Source organism: Lithobates pipiens, unplaced genomic scaffold, assembly GCF_037356315.1.
Source record: "Lithobates pipiens isolate NorthernLeopardFrog02 unplaced genomic scaffold, aLitPip1_a1.2 Scaffold_13, whole genome shotgun sequence".
Classification (NCBI taxonomy): Eukaryota; Metazoa; Chordata; class Amphibia; order Anura; family Ranidae; genus Lithobates; species Lithobates pipiens.
The window spans coordinates 62,294,061-62,315,548 of record NW_027507718.1 but is presented as its reverse complement, the minus strand read 5'-3'; the positions used below and the strand labels follow the sequence as shown (position 1 = coordinate 62,315,548).

General features: G+C 45.2%; 1 protein-coding gene across 1 annotated transcript in view; it reads right to left on the bottom strand.

Moving 5' to 3' along the window:
• Nucleotides 1–18,202, bottom strand: part of LOC143974084 (RNA exonuclease 1 homolog) — a 145,223-nt gene extending 127,021 nt beyond the window's left edge. The window contains exon 1 of the mRNA XM_077475143.1: nt 18,019–18,202. Coding sequence (XP_077331269.1) covers nt 18,019–18,202 — 184 coding nt within the window. The remainder of the gene's footprint in view (nt 1–18,018) is intronic.
• Between the last annotated feature and the right edge of the window lie 3,286 nt (nt 18,203–21,488).

The following is a 21,488-nucleotide window of genomic DNA, read 5'->3' as shown; positions in this document are numbered from 1 at the left end:
TACCAGGTAACAGTAGCCGGGTTAAGAGACATTATGTGCGGTGTGATGGCAGTGGGGCCCCGCCACATCCTCCAGGGGTCCAGTCCAACTCTGAATTCACAGCAGCGATGGAACCAGCAGCTCTACTCCTCCCTAGCTGGACCAAGGGGCACTTGCAGGCAGAGAAGGCAACGTCAGGGGCTCACTCAGGACAGCCCTGAGACATGGCGCTCTCAAGGTTCCTAACATGCTCCCTTACCATCAGGCAGCAAAAAAAAAAAAAAAACCCTGAAGGGGAGGCCTGGAGGACCACCTTGAAACAGTTTGGGTGAACGCGTTTCCTGTCCTGGAGGGAGGAGCTCTAGGTCTCCGAGGCTGTTTTGGAAGATCAAAAGGAGAAAAAAAAAATTGGAGACAGTTAATTAAAAAAAATGACCAGTTACACTTACCGGTAACGGCTTTTATAGGAAATCTTCCAGGACGGCACACCTGAGAGATGACTGGTCCAACTGACAGGAAACACAATCAATAACAAGTTTAAAAGTTCCCACCCTTCCCTCAGTTATGCTAAAGAAAAACCCACACCGGTGTCAGAGGGCACATTCTGTGAGGAATAAATATACCACACCAATAAAACAAGGGTAGGGAAGTAGGCCTGCCACCCTGGAAGATTTCCTAGAAAAGTCGTTACCGGTAAGTGTAACTGGTCATTTTCTCCAGTCATCTTCCAGGACGGCACACCTGAGACGATAAGCAAGAAGTTCAGGCCTACCTTTAGGGCGGGACAACCGCTTGTAGGACCTTCCTGCCAAATGCCAAATCCTGAGGGGACAACAGCTCCACTCTGTAGTGCCTCATAAATGTCTTGTGGCTCGTCCATGTTGCTGCTCTGCAGATCTGGTCGATTGAGGCGCCTGCCCTTTCTGCCCAGGAGGTCGCCAGGGATCTGGTTGAATGCGCCTTAAGGCGGGTTGGCACTGGTTTACCTGCCTGTTTATAAGCAATAGATATGTTTGTCTGACCCATCTAGCTATCGTTGTCTTAGAAGCTTGTAGACCCTCTCTCTTTCCTGAGAAGGTGATCAATAAGTGACTGGATCTCCTAAAGTCCTTCACTCTTTCCAAATAGACTAGGAGACAGCGCCTGACATCTAAGAAATTGAATCTTTCTTCTTCCTTATTCTTGGGATTCTGGCAAAAGGACGGAAGAATAATCTCCTGCGTCCTGTGAAATAGTGAAGCCACCTTTGGCAAATAAAAAAAAGGATCCTGAGTGAGGATTACCCTATCCTCTAGGATACGCAAAAACGGCTCTTTAATCGAAAGGGCCTGTATATCACCTACCCTTCTGGCCGTAGTGATAGCCAGAAGGAAGGCCAACTTAAATAACAGTCTAACAGATTTGAGCCACCGGCTCAAAGGGCCCCTTTGTTAGGGCATCCAATACCAGGGATAGGGCCCATGGAGGGCAACTGACCGACCTGACTGGAACTACCCTTTCCCTGGCCAACAAAAATCTTTTTATTAGTGGTTCTTGTCCCAGCTTCCTGTCAAAAAATACGGACAGGGCTGCCACTTGGACTTTGAGGGTGCTGACTGCCAAACCCTGGTCCACCCCCTCTTGAAGAAAGTCTAGGATGGTAGGCATCATTTGGAGAATCCCCTCCTTAGACTGCAGCCAATAGGAGAAAACTTTCCAGACCTTTGCATAAATCTTCCTGGTGACACCTTTCCTACTGAAGGAGGAGAGTGTCTATCACTCTCTCCGAACAGCCCCTGTCTCGGAGTATTTCCCTCTCAATAGCCATGCTGTCAGAGAGAGATGTCCCGGGTCGGGGTGGAAGACTGGACCCTGAGAAAGCAGGTCTCGTTGCACCCGTAGATGCAGCGGGGGAGCTACCGAGAGACTCTGAACGGTGGGAAACCAAACCCTCTTGGGCCACCAGGGTGCTATCAGTATCAGATCTGTCCCTGAGTAAGTTAACTTCTGTAGGACTCTGGGAAGGAGTAACAACGGGGGAAAGGTGTAAGCCAGCCTGAAATCCCACACCTGAACAAGAGCGTCTATCCCTTCTGCTTCTTGATCCTTGTAAAGGGAGAAAAATCTGCGGATCTTCGCATTTCTCCGGGAAGCGAATAAATCTATTTCTGGCTTGCCGAAATGTCTGCAAACCAGGAAGAAGATTTCCTTGCTCAATCTCCATTCCCCCTGAAGAATGGGCTGTCTGCTTAGGAAATCTGCCTGTAGATTGAGTGAGCCTTTTATATGAACCACTGACAGTGAAAGGACCCTCCTTTCCGCTTCCCCAAGGATTTGCTGTGCCAACTCCCTCAGTTTGCCAGACCTTGTCCCTCCTTGGTGATTTAAGTATGCAACCGTGACTCGGTTGTCCGAGAGAACCTGAACCTCTCTGTCCTGCAGCTGCTGTTGGAAATACTCTAGGGCTTTGCCTACTGCCAGGAGCTCCCTGAAATTGGAGGATTCCCTGGCTTGGCTGCAGTTCCAAGACCCTTGGGTATACTGGTCTACCAGATGAGCCCCCCAGCCCCAAGCGCTGGCGTCCGTGGTCAAGACCAATGGGTTTACCTGCGACCAGGAGCGACCTTTCACCAAATTGTGTGGGTCGAGCCACCACTGCAGAGAGAGAGAGACTTCCTCTGTGATGGACACTATCCTCTCTAATGTTTCCCTTTTCCCTCCCCATGAGGCAAGTAGGAAAGACTGAAGTCGTCGAGAATGAAGTTGTGCCCAGGTTACTGCTGGTATGCAGGCCGTTATGAGGCCCAGCAGTCTCATTATATATCTCAGAGAGGCTTCTCCTCTTTCGAGAAGGGTGACAACCGCATTCTGGACCTTCACTACCTTTTCCGCTGGTAAGAATACCTTCTGTGCCTGTGAATCTAACAGGTAGCCTAGGTATAGTTTGGACTGAGAAGGTGTCAGTGAGGACTTTTCCCGGCTGACCATCCAGCCCAAGGTTTCCAGAGCCTCTAACACAATGTCTCTGTCTATCACTGCTTGCCTCTGATCCACACTGTAGATCAGCAAGTCGTCTAGATAGGGTATTAACCTTATGCCCTGCAGGTGTAGATATGCTACGACCTCAGCCATCACTTTTGTGAATACCCTTGGGCTTGCCGCCAGCCCAAAAGGGAAGAGCTCTGAACTGCCAGTGTTCTACTCTCTGCTGTATGTGGACTGCGAAACGCAGGCATTTCTGATGCTCGGGAGCAATGGGTACGTGTAGATACGGGTCCTTCAGGTCCAGAGTGACCATAAAAACTCCTGCCTGAAGATGTTTTCTTACTGAGTAAATACTTTCCATCCTGAACCTCTTCTGAAGTAAGTAAGTAACGGTTTAGTGCTCTCAGATTTATTATTAAACGAAATCTGCCTGAGGGTTTTGGAACCACAAATACGTGTGAGTAAAAACCCTGGGCTAACTGACTGGCTGGTACTGGAGCAATGACTCCTTGCTCTGCCAGCTCCTTTAAAATTTTCCAGTAACCCCACTGCCCTGGCTGGGTCCCTGGGAGGAAAGGTAATTAGAAATTTCTGTGGGGGAAGACTTTGGAATTCCAGTCTGTACCCTACTTCTAAGAGATTTAAAATATATGGACTCTGCGTAATCCTTTCCCAATGGGGAAGGAAATTGCTGAGTCTTGCGCCCACTCTTATGGTGGCGTCATTTGCCCTCTTTCTGAGAGGCTCCGGAACTGGAAAAAAGAATTGTACTCTTATCCTTTCCTTTTCCAAGATTCCACCGCTTTCTTTGTTCAACTTTCCCTTTATGATGAGTCTTTGAGTGGGGGCCTTGAAAAAATTTCTTACCCCTTTCCCTCTTGGGTTTTACCGGGAACTTCTTTCCCTTTTCAGTAGATCGGGACAAAACCTGATCCAGGCCTGACCCAAACAACAGGGAACCTTCAAAGGGAATGCCACATAAGCGGGATTTGGAAGTGAAATCTCCATCCCAGGTCTTTACCCATAGGGCCTTCCTGGCGGAGTTTAAGAGTGCTGCTGCCTTAGCTGTGGTCCTAAGTCTCCACCGCTGCATCTGCCACATACGCTACCGCTCGACTGATTACCTCCAGTGAGTCTAAAATTTCCTTAGTCTCCTCACCCCGGGAGACGTGATCCATTAATTTGCCAAGCCAAGTGTCTGTATTTCTGGCTACACAGGCGGAAGCTAGGGCCGGCGCCATTGCTGCCGCATTCGCCTCCCATTCCCTTTTTAGTAAGGTCTCAGATTTTCTATCCATCTGATCTTGGATATTTCCAGAATCTTCAAAGGATAAATCAGACCTCTTAGACACCTGCGCCAGGGCTGCATCCAAACGAGGGGTTTTAAAAAATCTTTCCTCCTCCTCACTCTTAAAAAGGGACACCTTTTCCAAGCTTTCAACCTGAGAAGCTTACGTTCAGGTTCCTTCCACTCTCTGAGGACTATCTCCTTCAGAGACTGGTGGATGGGAAAGGTTCTGGCCTGCAACCTTCCTAGGCCCCTATACACCCTGTCCTGTGCTGAAATTTGGGCAGAAGGGACCTGGATATCCTCCGAGGTGTAAATGGCCTTTAAAAGACCCTCCATGTCCTCACTTGAGAACAAAAAACCCCCAGGTTTTGCCTCCCCCTGGCTATCCTGGTCCGAATCCTCCCCAGAAGCGAATTCTGGGACCTGACCTTCCTCCACCTCAGACAATAGGTAGGCCTGGCCCTGGGAACTCTCCGTATAGGATGTGGAAAAATTTTCTTGTGAGTGAGGAATCTCTCTCTCAGAGGGACTCTCATCCTGACTCTTCACTAGAGTAGTTTGGAAGGATTGAAGGGTGGCTAACATTTCAGACTGTAAAGCCCTGCGAGTTTAAAGATACATCTATCGCAGAAAGGTTTGCTGTGGTCCTGTGCTAACTTAGAATTACAATAACCACAGCATTTGGACTTTGAAGTAGCCTTTCCTTTAGGCCTACAGGCTGACCCCTGGGCAGAGCCTTCAGTCCCTGGAAATAAGAAATTTGACAATTAGCTACTCAAGTCTAAAAAGGCCAAGGGGAGTCTACCTCAGATTACCCCGCCCCTCAAAACACAGCTGGATCACTCACCCCCTGTGGCGACCTTAACGGCTGTCTGCTCAGACGGACCTTCCAGTTCCATGGCGAATTTAGCTGCCCTGCAGAATCGCTAGGTTAAGGTGCAGTCCTGAGCGTTCCCCCGTTTGCCTTTTTGAAGGTGCTGCAAGGTAAACGGCGGTTTCACAAACAGTAGTCAGGGTGCTTCACTGCAGCCTCTGCTGTTTAAATATTCCCGCCGATCGGCACCATCTTTAGGAGGTCCGTCAGCCGGAAGTGACGTACGGCCTCTTCCGGACCTGCGCCGTGCTGTTGGAACGCACGCCAGTGCGTCCAGACCTCCCAGCCTCCATCCGGAAACTCGATGGCTGGAAGTGATGTGTCCGGACTTCCGGACCTGCGCCGTAGTGCTGGAACGCACGCCACCGCGTTCAGCACTGGAAAAATGCAGCTTACCACCAACGAACAGAGCTCAAGGTAGGCACAACATAAATGGGGAGCAGCACATTTAGGACAACTCCCCTGTCCCACGTAGCTGAAAACAAGGCTCTTAAAAAGAGACCTTAAGTGAGGACTATCTCCCCCAGGTGTCTCTGGGGGTTGCAAGGGAGAAAAGGCAGACCCTGTCTGCTGAGTCCCAACAAAAAGATAATCCTCTCTAGGAAAAAGCGAGGTCCCAGACCTCTCAGTAAAAAATAAAAAAGGAGAAACTTTGGTTTCGCTGCCATCTGTGGGAAACACAATCAAGAACTGAGGGTCTGAGGGAAGGGTGGGAACTTTTAAACTTGTTATTGATTGTGTTTCCTGTCAGGTGGACCAGTCATCTCTCAGGTGTGCCGTCCTGGAAGATGACTGGAGAAATATATATATTTTTTAAGCGCCCCCATCCCCCGATGCTAGCGAACGCACTGGTCCTGCATGCATACGTCAAGAGTGATCGCACCACACATGCGAGGTATCACTGAACATCAGAGTGAGAGCAATAATTCTAGCAGACCCCCTATGTAACCAAGTGATAACCTGTAAAGGCTTTTAAAGTATCGCCTATGGATAATTTATTGTACTGTATTTTGTCATCATTCCATGGGCAATTTTGGTATTTAATCGGCGCAACATCTTTTTACCAAAAAGTGGGCATTATATTGCATTTTTGTGCAGTAAAATGCATTAAAGTGTATTAAAGTGTACCCCCCCCCCCCCCAAAAAGCATGAAAAACAAAAAAACAAACGGCCTCAACATACATGACTGACTATGTAGAAGCAGCGATCAGACTGCTTTTAGACAAAGCAACATACATTAAGCTAAAAGAAGAAGATCCCACGGCTGATCTTGCCAAAGAAGCCGACACACTGATCGCAAATGCCTTTCAGGAAGGAATAATCACAAAAAAACAGTTCCTTCTTACAAAAAGGCATTCTACACCTCATTTCTACCAAACATAAATAAAAAAAAAAAAAAAAAAAAAAAAAAAAAAAACTTAAAACATCCTCCAGGTAAGACCTATTTTAGAATCAATGGATAGTGTCACCTCAGGTTTTAGTCTGGCTATAGATCAATTTTTGCAGCCGATAGTACTCCAACTACAGTCCTATATCAGTGATGGAACACACATATTGGAACTTCGGTCCCCTTACAAATGGGAGCTGACGTATGTTTGGCTCTCACTTGATGTTGGTTCTCACTATACCGTCATCCCCCACAGTTTTGGCTTAAGGGCCTTGGAACAATTTCTGGCCATGGATCCACTCATTAACCCTCGGCAGGCAACTTATTGTGGATGCCTCTAAATTTTGCCTAACACATAACTATTTTACCTGTAATGGAGAATATTACTTACAAGGCACTGCCATGGGAACAAATGTCGCTCCCTCATATGCTAACCTGGCCATGGGTTTTTGGGAAAAGCATCACATCCACAAAAACAATCCCTTTTCAGCTAATATTGTTTTCTTTGGGAGGTACATAGATTACCTCATCATCATCTGGGATGGTGCCCCCGATCTCATTTGTTCAATATTGCAACAACACATATGGGTTGTCATTCATATTTGTAACCAATCTGACTTCATTGGCCTTTCTGGACCTAGAATTAGGACATGATGGCCAGTCCATCCATGCCAAGAATTATGTAAAACCCATGGCCAGCAACTCTTATCTACATGTCAAGAGTTGCCATTATCCGAATTGGATCCAAAATATCCCGAAAGGCCCCTTCTGTCATCTTAGACAGAATTATACTAGAGACACCGCTTATGTTGAACTTAGTGTCAACTTGAAAAGAACATTTCTTGATAAGCAGTACCCCGAAAGCCTGGTGGAAGAAGCATATGAATTTTACCTTCATAGAAAACCTCCAAAAGACTATTCTACCAGGTTTATAACCACTTTCCATTCTAAAGGACAAAAAAAGAAAATAAAAAAAAAAAAAAAAAAAAAGAAGAAGAGAAGAGATTGTCAAACCATTGGGATATTTTACAGCAGGATCGAGTGTTACATACCGTAGGGCCCCAAATCTGAAGAACAAAAATCGCTCCAAGTAAACTCAAATCAACCATAGTTCCACCATCTGTACCTATTTTAATACCCCTAGTGGGCATGTATCAATGCTGGAAAGCACTATGCAAGATCTGCAAATTTGTACAGCATGGTCAAAAACTATTCAGCACCAAAAGAAAAAAAAAAGAAAAAGTTCTTTAACTGTTCATCTGATTATGTTGTCTATGGCCTCACTTGTCCCTGTGATTTAATCAATGTGGGCTGAACAATTCGAACCCCCTAAAGGCAAAGATTCGGTGAACATAGACTGTCCATTGAAAGCGGTATGGACCCACAGTGTCCACCACGAATCTACTGTGGGACTAAAAGTATGGGTCATCGAACAGATCTCTCTGTAGCTGAAAGATTCAAAAAACTGTGTGACAGAGAGACCTACTGGATATGCAGTTTAGATGCCCTCTCACCAGGAGAGATCAATGAAGGTTTAGAAATAGCTACCATTCTCTAATGAAAGCATAAAATGTATCTTTTGCTTAGATCAGGGGTGTAACTAGAAGTCACAGGGCCCCATAGCAAAATGTTGTATGCCCACCCTGCAAACAGCCTCCCCCACAAAAAAAACACAACAGATACTTAACCACTCATGTGGCACACAGTGATGTAACGGAATTAAAGTAAACGGCGTTACTTTAGAGGGTAACAAGTCGGCCGTTTACAATGTGATTGCTCCGTCAAATGACGCCGGTTCCTCTTTCCCCTCCATGTACAGATCTGTACAGTGGAGGGGAGAAATCGGATGGCAGCAGTGCTGTGGGCTGCATCTGTAGTGCCCACAGCGCTGCTCTGACAATTGCAGTCACATGGCCATCATGCCTTACCCAGCCCATACTCTGACATACTCTAATACCCAGCCATACTCCATCAATATTACAGTGAGGGAGATGACGTGAATATTACAGTAGGGAGATTGTGGATATTACAGTGGGGACTATATGGTGGTGGAATTTTCACAGGTTTTTGCAAATTCAATTATTATCTGCTTATCCGAAAAATGATCCGATCCGTGACTCTGACCCGAGGAATGATCCGATCTGAGTTTTGGGGGGGGGGGGCGACAGATGTACAGAGGGGAAACAAATACCGTATATGTTTGTGGGGGGGGGGGGGGGGAGAGACACACACAGAGGGGAAATAGACATGCAGGGGGGAGCGCACCCCTTGCTTACAGTAATACTAGACCTGCCCCTTAGAATATAAAAAAAAAAAAAAAAAAAGTCAGTGTTACTTTGCTGAGTAACCAATTACTTTTCCAATGTAGTAACTCAATTACTTTTTGGGAGAAGTATTTTGTAACTTAACTAATTACTTTTTTAAAGTAAGATGACCAACACTGGTGGCACAGTACCCAGGCAACAGCTTATAAATTTTGAACAAAACAAAAACACTGCCAATAAAATCTACAGGTTACATTAAGTACAAATTTAGTGTAAGGCCCCTTTCACACGGCCGATCCGTTCCAGTCCACCTGTCCGTTTTTCAGGCGGACCTGAACAGATGCTCCATAGACCTCTATGTAGCGGTGGATGTCAGCGGTGACATGTCCGCCGATATCCGACCCGTTCCGAAAAAGCGACGAGGAAAACCCTACTTTTCCATCAGTCATCGGATCAGATGACAACGGACTCCGTGGTCCGTCATCATCAGATCTCCCCATAGGGGAGAGCGGCACTGACAGGTCTGTATCTGCGCAGTGTGCAGAGATGGACCTGTCATCTTCCTGCTCAGCGGGGATCGACAGAGCGATCACCACTGAGTAAGTTGATATCCAAAGGGCGGATCATCACGGATCCACCCTGTGTGAAAGAGCCCCAACTCAAAAAAGTTTCTTTCAAATTTTGCATAGATTAGGGAAGGATAAGGACTTCAATTAGGTTTGTACATCAATCCAGGCTCCATTCAAATAATTTCCCCGCATTTCCTTTCTGTAAAAAAAATAAATAATAATTCAGTAGGGCAAAGAGTGATGTTAAATCTCTCTAAAGCCACATCAGAATTCTGAACCCTTGAACCTGGCATTGCTCCCCCTCTTTATGCCGAAATTATCCCAATGAAAAAACATAGCAAATATTTTCTTCACAAAAATAGCAAAACAGATGACAGTCTCTCCCTCCCTACCTCCTGTCCAGACTCCAGAGGCTCCTTATGGAGGCCACGTGACAATCTGGAGCCTGCAGCCCTTCAGGGGCCCCCTGAGGTGGTGTTAAGGGATTTGTTTTAGCAATTCCTGAAGGTTTCTCTGTCAGTGTTGGGAAGGTGACCTTCCTCCCACGCCTGCCAGGAGGTGCGAGTCTTTTCCCTAGTTGTCAGGGAAGTGGGGTAAGCCAATGGGAACAAAAGGGGTGTGGACTGTGGAAGGCAAAGTGGAAGCCCAGTACTGGAGCGTGGCTGTGGGGCCCTAGGGCAGATGAGAGCTGGATTTTGTGGAGGATATGATAATATGACAGGGAGGCTGCAGGGGCCCCCTGGAGCTAGGGGCAGGGTTGCTACTGTGAACCCTGCAACCCCTTATGCTACACCCATGAGCCGTGCTTTCAAGGCTGATGCTACACTAGCTATTTTTGTTCTACTCTGCAAAGGCTAGGTTATTTGTCTTGGAGCCTTTACGGTTACAAGACTTGTGTTTCTAATAACTCAATACACAGTCATTAAAGGTCTAAACTAATGGCAACAGAAATGAGTACACCCTTAAGTGAAAATGTCCCATTGGGCCCAAAGTGCCACCATTTTCCAGCATTGACTTAACCCGTTTGGGCATGGCGTTCAAAAGAGCTTCACAGGTTGCCACTGGAGTCCTCTTCCACTCCTCCATGACGAGCATCCACCAGCTCCGTGATGCCCGAGACCTTGTACTCCTCCACCTTCTGTTTGAGGATCCCCCACAAATGCTGAATGGGGTTTAGGTCTGGAGACTTGCTTGGCCAGGCCATCCCCTCAGCTTCTTTAGCAAGGCAGTGGTAGTCTTGGAGGTGTGTTTGGGGTCGTTATGTTGGATATTGCCCTGAGGCCCAGTCTCCAAAGGATTCAGTACGTCACAGTACATGTTTGGGAGGTTTTTTATAGCAGAAAGTAAATAAATTCTTTCTAATTTGCCGCTTTTTGTTTAACCGCTTCCCGACCTTCTCACACAGATATACTGCAGCAGAAGGGCACGTACAGGCAGATAAACCTACCTGTATGTTGCCCTTTAAGAGGCAGCTTGCGAGCACGCCTACCAGGAGCTCTGTGCGTGATCGCAGGTCCTACGGACTCAATGTCCATGGGGATATTGGCGATTGTCTCACAGTGAGGAAGAACGGGGAAGTGCTAATGTAAACAAGCATTTCCCCGTCCTGCCAAATTATACTGATCACAGCTCCCTGTAATCAGGAGCGGTGATCAGTGTCGTGTCACACATAGTCCCTCCCCCTCAGTTAGGCTCACTCCCTAGGACACTCTTAACCCCTACAGCACCACCTAGTGGTTAACCCCTTCACTGCCAGTCACATTTACACAGTAATCCGTGCATTTTTAATTGCGCTGTATAAAATGTGAATGGTCCCACCAAAACCTTGCCAAAAACATCCGTTCTATCAGCCATATTGTCGTACTTTTATAAATAAAAGCATCCCCTATTTTGTAGGCCCTTTAACTTTTGTGCAAGCCAAACTTATTGCGATTTTTTACCAAAAATATGTAGACAAATACTTATCGGCCTAAACTGAGGGAAAAAATAAATTTAAAAAAATGTAATTTTTTGGGGATATTTATTATCGCAAAAAGTTTTTTTTCGAAATTGAATGAATGAAATACTTGTATAGCGCACAATGCGAACTGAATCGCCTCTAGGCAAAATTTACACTTTGTCTTGTTTATAGCGCAAAAAATAAAAACTGCAGGAGGTGATCAAATACCACCAAAAGAAAGCTCTATTTGTGGGGGGGGGGGGAAAAAAAGCAAATTGTTAGGAGCCAGGTCGGACGATTGTCAGTTAAAGCAATGCAGTGCCGAATCGCAAAAAGTGCTCTGGTCAGCCAAATGGTCCAGGGCTTAAGTGGTTAAAAGCGCAAAAAATAAAAACTGCAGTGATCATGTACCACCAAAAGAAAGCTCCATTTGTGTTTGGGTACAGAGTCGCACGACTGCACAATCGGCAGTTAAAATGACGCAGTGCCATATTGCAAAAAAATTACCTGGTCATTAAGGGGGCAAATTCTTCCAGGGCTGAAATGGTTAATGGCTGTGTGGAGTTATTTTGAGGGGACAGCAGATTTACACTGTTATACAAGCTGTACGCTCACTACTTTACATTGTAGCAGTGTCATTTCTTCAGTGTTGTCACATGAAAATATATAATCAAATACAAAAACGTGAGGGGTGTACTCACTTGTGATATACTGTATATACACTGAAAACAGAATATTCAGTATAGCAACTCCTGAAATCAGTGCTGCCTCCCCACTGTGCCCCCATAAGTGCGGTCTGAGACTCAAATGGCCCCATGGACATCATTGCCTGGATTTTGGCACACTGCAATAATGTGCACCAATGTCGGTAGTAAAAAATAAAATAAAAAATGAATAATTTTGTTGCAGAGGATTCCTAAAATCTGACTATTTTAGTGCAGTACTTCTGGGAGCAAATCACATTTCTGGTGGTGGGGGTGGGGGGTGTGTTATCTATATCCACTGTGTACAGAATGCCTTATTGCCATATTGGATCAAATTTTACTGAAAAATGTCATCTTCAGATTGAAGAGTAAAGGTATTTTTTTAATTAAGCTTACAACACAGCTTATGTTGCAATTGCATGTGCCATTTTTTTCTATTTTTTTTCAATGAAAGTGGAGTTACCCTTTAAGGCATCCCATGATGCTTTACAATGCACAGATAAAATATACTCCCATCTACTAGTACCCTCATCCAGCTTTATATATTCTGAGGGATATAAAGATTCATTGCAATTGTATAGCAATATGAGGTTTATGTTTGAAAATGTCATGACAATATGATGCATGAATAAGATACAATACTTATTCATAGTATTCCCTGTACTTCTGTGGAAGCAGATTTATTCTGACAAAGCCATGAAGAAAATGCATCACTAGCACTATTCTGGAAGGAAGAAGCCTTTCTCTCCTCAGAATGAAGGTACTAACTGCCTGGAGTATATTCTATGTACTGTAACACATTATGGAAGTACTGTTCTAGTAGATTTTGATTGTAATTAATACTTAAACCCCCTCCTGCCCAGACCAATTTTCAGCTATCGACGCTGACGCACTTTGAATGACAATTGCGCGGTCATACAACACTGTACCCAAATAAATTTTTTATCATTTTTTTCCCCCCCACAAATAGAGATTTCTTTTGGTGGTATTTAACCACTTGAGATCCGCGCTATAGTCAAATGACAGCTACAGCGCGGATCTCCTTTTCCGGGACTACGTCTATTGACGTCGTCCCGTGCATGAGCGGCCTGCGCGCCCCCTGAGGGGCGCGCGCGGCGCGCTCTGATCGGCGAGTCTACGAGACTCGCCTGATCACCGATCCGTACAAGGGGTCGATCCCGACCCCTTATCACGTGATCAGCTGTCAGCCAATGACAGCTGATCACGTAATATATAACGGAACCGGTAATCGGCTATTATTCCTCCTCGCGCTGACAGCGCGAGGAGAAAAAAAAAAGCCGATCACCGGTGGCCATGATCGGGACATCAGTCCCGATCACGGCCAGCCCTGCTAGTGCCCACCTGCCCCCCGTCAGTGCCACCCAGCAGTGCCACCCAGCAGTGCCCACAGTGCCACCCAGCAGTGCCCACAATCTGCCTTAACCACTTGACCACTGGGCACTTAAACACCCTTAATAACCAGACCAATTTTCAGCTTTCGGTGCTCTCACATTTTGAATGACAATTACTCAGTCATGCAACACTGGACCTATATGAAATTTTTGTCCTTTTTTTCACACAAATGGAGCTTTCTTTTGGTGGTATTTAATCACCGCTGGGTTTTTTATTTTTTGTGCTATAAAAGAAAAAAATACAGAAAATTCTGTAAAAAAATGAATTTTTCTTCATTTCTGTTATAAAATTTAGCAGATTAGTAATTTTTTCTTCATAAATTTTGGCCAAAATTTATACCACTACATATCTTTGGTAAAAATAAGTACAAATTGGTGGATATTATTTGGTCTTTGTGAAAGTTATAGAGTCCACAAGCTATGGTGCCAATATCTGAAAATTGATCACACCTGAAGTACTGACGGCCTATTTCAATTCTTGAGACCCTAACATGCCAGAAAAGTACAAATACCCCCCAAATGACCCCTTTTTGGAAAGAAGACATTCCAAGGTATTTAGTAAGAGGCATGATGAGTTTTTTGAAGTTGTCATTTTTTCCCACAATTCTTTGCAAAATCAAGATTTTTTTTACTTTTTTTTCACAAAATTGTCATATTATCAGTTTATTTCTCACACAGCATATGCATACCACAAATTACACCCCAAAACACATTCTGCTATTACTCCCGAGTACGGCAATACCACATGTGTGAGACTTTTACACAGTGCGGCCACATACAGAGGCCCAACATGCAGGGAGCGCCATCAGGCGTTCTGGAGCACCCAGGACAATTCTGACATTTCTCTCCTACATGTAAAAATCATCATTTATTTGCTAGAAAATTACATCGAATCCCAAAACATTATATATGTTTTTTAGCAAACACCCTGGAGAATACAATGGTGGTTGTTGCAACTTTTTATCTCGCACGATATTTGCGCAGCAATTTTTGGAAAAAAAACTGTTTTGTGCTTAAAAAAAAAAAAAAAAAAAAAAAAAAAAACACAGTAAAGTTAGCCCAATTTTTGCATAATGTGAAAGATGAAGTTACACCGAGTAAATCGATACCCAACATGTCACTCTTCAAAATTGCACAGGCTCGTGGAATGGCGCCAAACGTCGCTACTTAAAAATCCCCATAGGCGACGATTAAATTTTTTTTTTACTGGTTATATGTTTTGAGTTACAGAGGAGGTCTAGGGCTAGAATTATTGCTCTCGCTCTAACGTTCGCAGCGATACCTCACATGTGTGGTTTGAACACCGTTTTCATATGTGGGCGGGACTTACGTATGCGTTCGCTTCTGCATGCGAGCACATGGGGACAGGGGCGCTTTAAAAAAAAAAAATTTTTATTGTTCATTTTACTTTATTTTAGTTTGACATTTTTTTCCCCAAAAATATTTTTTTTGATCACTTTTATTCCTATTGCAAGGAATGTAAACATCCCTTGTAATAGGAATATGGCATGACAAGTCCTCTTTACAGTGAGATATGGGGTCAATAAGACCCACATCTCACCTCTAAGCTGGGAAGCCTGAAAAAAAAAAAAAAAAAAAAAAAAAGATTCTGGATTTGATCGTATTGGCGAGTCGGTAGAAGCACCGGAGGGCGGCGGGAAGGGGGGGGGTGTCTATGGCTGGGTATCTCAGAGTATGGCTGGGTATCTCAGAGTATGGCGTTGCAGAGTATTGCGTTGCAGAGCATTGCAGGATATTGGCGGGTGTTGCAGAGTGTTGCACAGTATTGGCGGGTGTTGCAGGGTTATTGCAGGGTTAATTTTCAGTGAGCAGCGATGTGGGCACTGCAGATGCAGCCCACATCGCTGCTAACACCGATCTCTTCCCCCTCCGCTGTACCGATTGGTACAGAGAGGGGGAGGGAGGAACCGGCGTCATAACATGACGCCGGTTTGTTTACAAGTGATCACTCCGTCATTTGACGGAGCGATCACGTGGTAAACGGCCACTATGAGCGGCAGTTTACCGTGATCCGTGATGCGCCGGGTCCTGTGGACCCGGCGGTCACGGATGCTCTCGAGTGCGCGCCCCAGGGGGCGCGCGAGAGCGGAATTCTGGGAGGACGTCATATGACGGCCTCCCAGAGTTAAGAAACCGCCCTGAAGCCGTCATTCAGCTATAGGGCGGTTATTACGTGGTTAACAAAGGTGCTGCACCCCAGTGCCACATATCCGTGCCCATCAGTGTCATCTACCAGTGCCCAGCAGTGCCGCCTATCAGTGCCCAGCAGTGCCACCTATCAGAGCCAATCAGTCCCATCTATCAGTGGTACCTATCAGTGCCCATCCGTGCCACCCATCCGTGCCATCTTATGTGCCCATCTTTGCCCATCAGTGCTGCCTTATCTATGCCCATCAGTGCCCACCAATGCAGCCCATCAGTGCCCACCAATGCAGCCCATCAGTGCCGCCTCATCAGCGCACTTCAATGAAGGAGAAAAATTACCCGTTTGCAAAATTTTATAACAAACTATAAAACATGATTTTTTTTTTTTGCATCTTTTTTTGTTTGTTTAGCAAAAAATAAAACTCCCAGCTGTAATTAAATACCACCAAAAGAAAGCTCTATTTGTGGGGGAAAAAATGATAAAAATTTCATTTGGGTACAGTGTTGTATGCCGGCGCAATTGTCATTCAAAGTGCATCAGTGCTGAAAGCTGAAAATTGGTCTGGGACTGAGGGGGGGTTTAAGTGCCCAGTAAGCAAGTGGTTAATCACAGCTGTTCTTTTTTATCTTTTGCCAAAAAAAATAAATAAAAAAAAATCATGTTTAAATAGTTTGTTATAAAATTTTGCAAACAGGTAATTTTTCTGCTTCATTGATATGCGCTGATGAGGCAGCCCTGATGGGCACAGATAGGGCGGCACGGATGGGCACTGTCCAGGCACATCGCAGTGATCGGGACTGATGTCCCGCTCACTGCCGCCAGTGATCGGCTTTTTTTCTCCTTGTGCTGACAGCACAAGGAGAAAAAATAGCCGATTACTGGCTGTGTTGACATCACATGATCAGCTGCCATTGGCTGACAGCTGACCACGTGGTAAGGGGTCGTGTGAATTAGCCCCACATGATCCAACCACCCGCCGCCCCAGTCTGTGGAAAAATGGTCTTCCTCTGCCACAAAACCAGTCCCTGGTGGCAAAAAGGTTCCACCGCTACCCTAATGGCCTGCACACACACACTGTTCACTGGTTTTGGAAATGCACCTGAGCAGGTTTACATTCATCTCAGATATACTGTGTGAGGGACTGTTCCATTTCTCCAGATGCAAGGGTCCTATTAGGATGCAGCTCAAGCCATTTGTGTTTGAACTGAATAGAACAGCCAGCATTTAGCAGCACGCCCAGTGACGCTTGGCCACTTACATAACAACACGTTTGTTTTTTGAACTTCAATCCATGTGAATTAAAGGTTCCCACTGTAAGCACCCTTGCATTCCCAACCTCCCCTCACAGTTTTCAGACACATATTCCCCAGCCATGGCCATATTACAGTACACACAATTACTATAAAGAAAAATGTATGTATGTATGTATGTATATTATTGGGGGGGGGGGGGGAATTGAACACCACTGTTTACCAACAACGTCTTTATAAAAATGGCTATTATGCATACGATTTTTTCTGTAGTGCTCATTTTCTTCCGGGTCACTAGCAGCTTCCGATCATGCGCAGCGATTTGTAGCCAGATCTGTTTTACGAAACCAGAAACCAGTACATTAAACAAAAAAATGTTTGTGCTGTCCCCGTACGAATTTTTTTTGGAGTTTGTCCATTCACAAAGTTTTGTTCGGAATTGGCTGTCGAAAGTTGTGTGCGCACACACACACACACAATCATACGATCGTTCCCCTGATAAAAATAAATTTCCTCATTTTCTTAGACCCCTTTCACACTGGGGCAGTTTTCAGGCACTTTAGTGCTGGAAATAGCCTCTGCTAAACGCCTGAAAACCGCCTCCAATTCATTCAAGTGCGACTTTTCACACTGGGGTAGTGCACCTGCGAGACGTTCTGAAAAGTCCTGCAATCAGCATCTTTGGGGTGGGTTGGGAGAGCTGCATATAGCGCTCCCAAAACGCCCTGCCAATTGGAATGAATGGGCAGTGCTTCAGACACGCAGCAACACGGGAGTTTTTAGTCCCTTCTTTGCGGTTGAAAGCACTCCGCTAGCAGCCAAAAAGCACCAGTAAAATGAGCAGCGCTTTAGCGCTAATGCGGCCTCAGCGTGAAAGGGATCTTCTAACGTGCAGCAGGCATTAGGCAGATAGGGATGTATTCAATGAGACAAGCACCACGTGTTCACCAACTGACACAATCAGCAATCAATTTTCCCCAAATTAAGCTACATGTGTGTATACTTGGGTCAATTGCTACAATGCTTCAGCCAGCTTTAGAAATCAACCTGCTACACCTATATTGAATTTAATAACATCCATTGGGCTCAATAAAAACATAAAGACCAAAATAACTAAAAACACAAATGCATAGAAAAAACACACACTACCCATCAGGTGGGCTCTGTATATAGGACAGCAGTCAGTGTAATGGGGTAAGTAAATAAAGCATGGCTCACCCAAGGCTTCTTTAGGCGGCCCCACTGCCTTGGCAGGCAAGTCACTGGGACTGGTGTCATCACTTTGCTCCCCAGGCACCTCAGGTGACACATGCTGGAAGTGGCAGTGTGGCCGAACACATCCCCCTGAGCCCCTAATATATGGGCAGGGGAACTGCTGGAAGAACCCTGCAGAATACAACATCACCCACTCTCCCCAAACAAACTCTGGGACCGTCCCACTTCACCACCTTTTATTGGCTCAAGTCATGAACCAATCAGAATATGGCAAAAAAAACAAAACAAAACATAGAGTGTTTCCCTTCACTTCCTGCCCCTATAGTCTCCTTTCACACTGCTCCACTGAAAAAAATGCACATATGCATTTTTGCTGGGTGCTTGATGCCTTTCCAGTGCGTTTCTGGTGACTATTACCCAGCATGCACCTGTGAAACTAGGACACGTGACTCAAAAAATGCACCAAAACGCAATGCTGGTGCATTTTTGCTGCGTTTTCTATTTGTTTATCCTGTGTTTTTTGGTGCAGTTTTGAAAAACGCACCAAAGCGCAGGCGTGAATGCAGCCTAATTTTAAGGCTCCATTCACATTTGATGTTTTGGGATCTCGGGCAGAATTGCAGTGATAACAAATAAAGCTCCAGTTGCAAAACACATGTTTGGGTTCTATTCATTTTCAATGGCAACTTAAATGTGGTGCAGTTTTGCCGCGATTACTGTGCAATAGCGGCAAACCAAACCACGCGCAGCTTGTTGGCCAAAAAGGAGCAGGAGCTTCTTTTGGACAACAAGCTTCATGTGTTGCATTTTATGTATGATAATTGCAGCAAAACTGCACTGCGCTTTAGGTACCATTGATAATGAGTGGCATTAGAACACATGTTTTGCGAATGCTATGCGATTTGAGATCGCTGCAATTTTTCCTGGGATCCCAAAATGTCAAATGTGAATGGAGCCTCAGTCCCAGGGGTCACCAGGACAAATAGAAAGGCTCTTCCTAAAAGCACAGCAGGAGAAACCTAGCAGATGTTCTAAGCCCTCAGCACTTACCAATTTCAAGTGACAGTTATAATACCAGTACCACCCCCATTGCAGCCAATCTTGTCTTTGCTAGAATCTTCAGCATCCGACACTTCCGCACTTGGCGAATGGCTGTATCTTCCCGCAGAACTGTGCCCCCAGCCCCAGAATCTAGTGATACAGCCGCCAGGAGAGGAGCCATTACATGTGGCGGGAAGGCTGAGGTACCTGACACACCTGCAAGTGTATTTCTACAACACTAAAGATTGGCAGCAACTGTGGTAATACTGGTAAGTATTATATCTATCTTTTAGGGCTATTTCACGCCACAAAAACATCCCCCAGATTCCTTCCAGATGCATTTCTGCATGCGTGTTTTTGATGCATTCTGGTGCGTTTTTGCATTCCAGATGCTTTTTTTTCTTCTTTTTTTTTCTTCTTTTTTTCACTGTACTGGGGTTATGTGTGTTTTTGATGCATTTAAGTGCATTCTGGTGCATTTTGTATGCATTTTACTGCGTTCCAGTACAGTTCTGTGCAGAAAAAATGCAGCGTGTTCTACTTTTTTTGCTGGAACTAGAACGCACTGGAACTGCAGGCACTGGTGTGAACTTTGCCATTGAAAATCATGTAATCTACTTTCTATGCGTTTTGGATGCAGAAAAAAAAGCACTGGTGTGATCTAGCCCTAAGACCCCTTTCACGCTGGAGGCATTTTTCAGGTGCTACAGCACTAAAAATAGCACCTGGAAAAAAGCCTCAGCTGCAAACCCAGTGTGAAAGCAAAAGTGCAAAAATTTCTGCCAGCAGCTTCTTTGCAGTGGTGTAGGAGCTGTGAATACACCACTCCGCCACCGCTTCTGCCTATTTAAAACAATGGAGCAGTGCTGGCAAATTTAACCCTTTTTCGGCTGCTAACGGGGGTTAAAACTGCCCCCACTAGTGGCCAAATAGCGCAGCTAAAATTACGGTAAATAGCGCCGCTTTACCACCGATGCCCAGGGCGGCTCAGTGTGAAAGAGGCCTTAAAATGATGTTTCCATTTTTATTTTATTTTTACTAAAGCCTCATTTGTTTGCTTATTTTGTTTATTACATTAAGGCACACAGTGTTTGCGCTAACTCATATTAACATTGCCCACTGAAGAGCGATCCACGGGTGGCTGAAAGGCATTATGTTACCTCCTTACTGCCTGCTTTAACCCCCAAAAGCCTGCACCACTGAGTTGCAACAGCATGCAGTGGCACAAGGTTACAATACGTTTACACCACAGCCCTATTTCTTGCATAGGCCATTTTCATTGGGTGGTACTGCCCGCAGAAGACAGCAGTGGGTATATCTCTTGCTGTGTTGCAAACCATTGTGGCCACACAAGTATACAACCCCGTCCAGCTACCTTTGCAACCTAAGGCCTCATGCACACAGGATGTTTGGCCATCTCTTCCAGACCTTTTCCTCCTGGCAGCAGTGTTTTGGGAAAAAAACATTCCATGCGTGTGAACGCATTTAGGCGCGTCAAGAGCTTGGGCATGAATACATTTAGATGGTCAGAATGATAATTTATCTTGCCACTGAAATGAATCAACGCTTAAGCACTAAATATGCCTAGTGTTAACGTGTATTTAGAAGTGTTTACATGCGCCAAGCATTTTTTCTGCCAAAACACCGCTGCTGGCAGTGTTTTTATTTTCTGCCTCTTAACCCCTATGTGTGCATGGACACATAGGCTAACATGTAGGGGCATTTGGAGGCAGAAAAAAACAAATAGCAGATGCCCATACAGCAACGTTAAAGATGTCCAGTCTTTATGGGGCCTTTGGGGAACTGCCTGTTTTTACCGCTCTCTAGAACTACAAATGTAAACTTAGCCTTAATGTGGCCCCAATGCAGGAAAAAAGCCCCGTTCATATCTGTGCGCTGCACTAATGCATGTTTTTTTTACAATTTTGCATGACAGCATAAGGCAACCTGTTCACGCAAAAACATGCCAGAGAAGCTCCTGCACCCTTTTGAGTTCAGAGATTGACACATTTTATTACTGGACGTTTTAGTGCGTTTTGACAAAACACACAGTTGCTAGTTGAGTTTGGGGTGCTCTTAAGAATGAATGGCACTGCAAGCGTGATGCGCATTTTGGTGCATTTTTTTTGCATGTTCCGGGAACGCAAGCAGAAACACACATTTCTGTGTGTATTCCCAGAATGCTCAGGTGTGAATGGGGCCTAAAATAAAAAAAAAAGGCCCCTGCAGGATGTTTTTGTTACTGAAGTGAACATTGTGCAGTGTGGTGTGCCATGTAGATGCTTTTGGGGGCTGTTCAAACTGAATGGCACCAGAACAAACCACAGCCAGCTTGTTATATGCATTGTGTTAACACAAGTTTTAAATTAGGGCTCTTTCACACTGATGCGCTGCTGAAGAGTGTAAGAAAAACGCAATAAAATATTTCCCCT